The sequence below is a fragment of the Anopheles moucheti genome, chromosome 3 (genome assembly GCF_943734755.1).
Source record: "Anopheles moucheti chromosome 3, idAnoMoucSN_F20_07, whole genome shotgun sequence".
NCBI classification, from domain to species: Eukaryota; Metazoa; Arthropoda; class Insecta; order Diptera; family Culicidae; genus Anopheles; species Anopheles moucheti.
Window position 1 is genome coordinate 71,078,235 of NC_069141.1, and position 4,727 is coordinate 71,082,961.

At 36.2% G+C, this 4,727-nt stretch overlaps 1 protein-coding gene across 1 annotated transcript; it reads left to right on the forward strand.

Moving 5' to 3' along the window:
- Nucleotides 1–463: 463 nt before the first annotated feature.
- On the forward strand, nt 464–947 carry LOC128304809 (cuticle protein 12.5-like). Its single transcript, XM_053042047.1, has 2 exons — nt 464–590; nt 654–947. The coding sequence occupies exons 1-2, from the start codon at nt 579–581 to the stop codon at nt 945–947; spliced, it is 306 nt and encodes a 101-aa protein (XP_052898007.1). The 5' UTR covers nt 464–578.
- Nucleotides 948–4,727: the final 3,780 nt, after the last annotated feature.

Below are 4,727 nucleotides of genomic sequence, written 5' to 3' on the forward strand. Positions count from 1 at the left end.
TTTTGGAGCTTGTTTCCATTATCAAAAAAAAATTTATTAATATAATAAAATGAAACCAATAAGCCTATTTTGAATAAATATATCATCTTGAGTATTGTATACAACGAATTAAACCATTTCATATGAATCGCCTTCATTTCTTTCGACTCGCAATCAAAATTGTAAGCTGGTGATGACGAACACATCAAATTCGATTCGAAATTACCATAAACTGTTGAAACCACGCTCAAAGCGCAAGCATTTTATTAGTATGCAGTGTATGTGTCGTCAGCAGGTCTACCAATGTCGCGCTTACAGTATCAGCCTTTATTCCACCGCTTTGAACCAATTGACAGCACAACAGGTGGAAGGGTTTGGCAAATGTCCACCCCCAAGAAAGTCCTCCAAAATATCACGTATTCTGGCTCATTATCTTACGGCCTAGTCTGCAAACCAAAGAGTCCAAGGATTCTTGCGCATGAATGGTCTACTATATAAAGCTCATCGAAATCTTAGCAATTCATCAGTTCACTTGCTAACGCAACCTCAACAGCATTCGCTAACAATTCAACCAAACAACCCACACAAAACTAGCCAAAATGTTCAAGATTGTAAGTATTGTTGAAAGCGCACGGTTCTTTACCATTCTTATGAACTTTCTTCACTCCAAATAGGTGTGTCTGTTCGCCATCGTTGCCGTTGCTTCCGTTTCGGCCAAGGCTGATCCGAAACCGGCAGTACTTGCCTATGCTGCTGCTCCGGCTGCCGTGGTCGCTGCTCCGGCCGCTTATGTTGCCGAAGGTGCCGCTGTGTACGAACGCACTTTCCACGGAAATACTGCCCCGCTGGCCTACACCTACCCTTACGCTGCCCCATACGTTGCTGCCGCTCCCTATGTGGCTGGTGCTCCGCTCGCCTACTCCTCACAGTACGTTGCCGCTGCTCCGGCCCAGGTGCTGCTGAAGTAAAATGGAACACGGCGCAAGATGCTTGAAAAAAAATTCGTTAGTTAATGCAATAGTAAAGCTGTAAATACACCCTTGTTGACAGAATTAAATCATCCATATGCTTTATCTAAACATGATTGTTTTTTTATTGCTTCGGTCTGACTGATGACAATGACTGAACAGGCACATTTGTGCTTTGTGGACAATTTATTTAAATTTATTTTACCTTTTTTGCCGTTTATTTTGGTATGCAAATTTTCCGACATATTGTCAGTCCTATTTAAGCTAATGTGAGTCAAATGAGTGCTTAATGCATATCTTCTTTGCAATTTGCCTTATTGCGGGCATCTTTGAGCAATTAATTTCAACCTGAAGCAAAAATAATTCTTAATACCCCAAAGACAGCGGCGGATCAAACGGTAGGCGGAGTAGGCGGTCGCCTAGGGCCTCGCCGTGTTAGGGGCCCCAAACAACTTGTGCCGATTGTGCGATTTTTGGAAATTTAGCAGCAGAGTTAATTTATAGCACAAAATCTAATTAAAAAGGTAGAAAATTGATCGAAAATATCCCTAGATTTTATATATCCTTGGTTAGATATTTTTTTTATTTGATTAGCCATATCGGCCCGGTTACACCGCTACGCAAGTGAAGTATGCAGTGTATTCAAACTCCTTCTTCGTTATCGGCACGACATCTTCAGGATGCTTAAGCCTACCATTACTTGTTTTTTTTTTTACTTTATTTACCCGTAGGATAGTCAGTGCTGCGTACGGAGGTTTGGTGGGCCAAATGAAATTTTTCCGTGGTCCTGTCTTGTACAGATCGACTGCGCTACCAATACACCATCTGGCCGCCCCGTGAACCCTTATATGCCCTTTTACTTCAACCTATTCATGTATTCTATTTCTTGAACTTTCCGTTTGATATTACAACCTCATGGTTCTTGGAATACTATTTCTGTTTTTCTTGAATATTACTTATTCGAAGCTGGATTGTAGGTCCAGCTTATGTCCACCCACACTGTCCAAATACTTCGTCATATCCCCGTGTAGAATACTGTTCAAACTACATTGTTGTAATCTCAGTATCATTTGCATCGTTGTTAGACTGAAATTGTTCTAAAATTTCCAATTCTAAACCCATACGGTTGGAGATCAACACTGCGAAATCGTTGATCTAAATTAAAAAAAGAACACGAAAGAAGATACTTGAAGAAATCAAGTATGCATTGATATAAAAACGATTTATTCAGTGAAGAACCTATCATAGTAGTCTTGCTAAAACATTGTTTTGCGTGCTGAAAGTGGTCTCGTTTTTTTGCATTGAAAACTCAGTTTGTTTGAGAAAAATTAGTGAGTGCTTTGTGGTGTTGTATCCCTATAATTTGCTACTGACTATCAAATTTTGCCTGAGGAGCACATAGTGTGTTTCATACTGATGTAAATGTGCAAGTGGAAATGTAACGAAATGATCGCAAGTGTGTTCACAATGACTGAAGAGATCGGAACAGAAATTCTTGGATTTTTTGACGCACGGACAACCGACCTAAAATTGGAGCATCAAATTTAATAAGCGAAATTTAATCGAACGATCGAAATTCACATTAATATGTGCAGGGCCACGAGAGTTGACAAAATGCTGACAAATTTGTCGAATAACCAAATCAACTGGTCAACTGTGAAAACCACTATACCGTTGCCGCGCGCACAATTGTTTTCAGATTTCCGATACCAGGAGAGCATGTTTTTCCAGAGGTGACATCTGCAGCTTGGGACAAATTTGCCCATCACAATTGCTATTGCATACTATCAAACACGTGAGAACGATCGCTAATACGATATCAGAACGATATCAATAAAACGGAAAGCATCCTTCATCTCGCTCAAACTTTGGAACTAAATTCCATACAAAAACAGCTGTTTTCAGATTCCCGATACCAGGAAAGCATCCACGGAAGAGGTAGCACCTAGTACAGTAATTTTGCTCGAAAACCGCCTAAAGGTATGCAATGTTTAAACACTAACTTTCCATACAAACCAGCTGTTTTCAGATTTCCGATACCAGGAGAGCATGTTTTTCAAGAGGTGACACCTGGTACCAGCAGAGCAAGATGGCGCCCAACAATTCATGAAAAGTTTCATGAAATTATTTCATGAAATATTTCATGAAACATTTCATGAAAATTTCATGAAAATTTCATGAAAATTTCATGAAATATTTCATGAAATATTTCATGAAACATTTCATGAAATATTTCATGAATGAAATTTTTATGAATGAAAATTTCATTCATAAAAATTTCATTCATAAAAATTTCATTCATAAAAATTTCATTCATAAAAATTTCATTCATGAAAATTTCATTCACAAAAATTTCATTCATAAAAATTTCATTCATAAAAATTTCATTCATGAAAATTTCATTCATAAAAATTTCATTCATAAAAATTTCATTCTTTAAATTTTCATTCATAAAATTTTCATTCATGAAAATTTCATTCATTAAATTTTCATTAATAAAAAATTCATTCATAAAAATTTCATTCATAAAATTTTCTTTCATAAAAATTTCATTCATAAAATTTTCATTCATGAAAATTTCATTCATAAAATTTTCATTCATGAAAATTTCATTCATAAAATTTTCATTCATAAAAATTTCATTCATAAAATTTTCATTCATGAAAATTTCATTCATAAAATTTTCATTCATGAAAATTTCATTCATGAAAATTTCATTCATAAAAATTTCATTCATAAATTTTCATTCATAAAATTTTCATTCAATAAAATTTCATTCATGAAAATTTCATTCATGAAATATTTCATGAAATATTTCATGAAATATTTCATGAAATATTTCATGAAATATTTCATGAAATATTTCATGAAATTTTCATGAAATTTTCATGAAATTTTCATGAAATGTTTCATGAAATATTTCATGAAATAATCTCATGAAACTTTTCATGAATTGTTGGGCGCCATCTTGCTCTGCTGGTACCAGGTGTCACCTCTTGAAAAACATGCTCTCCTGGTATCGGAAATCTGAAAACAGCTGGTTTGTATGGAGAGTTAGTGTTTAAACATTGCATACCTTTAGGCGGGCAAAATTACCAGGTACTACCTTTTCCGTGCATACTCTCCTGGTACTATACATTTGAAAACTGGTAGTTTTCGAAGAAATTTTTCACGACCAACGGGAAAAATAGTGTTTAAATATTGCATACCTTTCGGCGGTTTTCGAAGAAATTGTTCACGACCAACGGGAAAGTAAGTGTTTAAACATTACATACCTTTAGGCGGTTTTCGAGCAAAATTACTGTACTAGGTGCTACCTCTTCCGTGGATGCTTTCCTGGTATCGGAAATCTGAAAACAGCTGTTTTTGTATGGAATTTCGTACCAGGCGATGGAAAGTTTGAGCGAAATGAAGGATGCTCTCCGTTTCATCCATTTTTCTTCAACTAGTGAACACTCTCACGGGTTTGATAGTACGCAATGCAATATTGATGAGCAAATTAATTCCACGCTGCAGGTTATTTCACCTGCAGCGCAAATTTATTCCACCTCTTGAAAAACATGCTCTCCTGGTATCGAAAATCTGAAAACAATTGTGTGCGCGGCAACGGTATAGTGGTTTTCACAGTTGACCAGCTGATTTGGTCATTGGTCAAATTAGTCAGCATTTTGTCAACTCTCGTGGCCCTGCACCTAATGGATCAAAGAATGCTATAAAACATGATAAGTTGTTGAAAAAGTTCAGTAAGTAGAAGCTCACCACAGGAATCAACCGTTAATT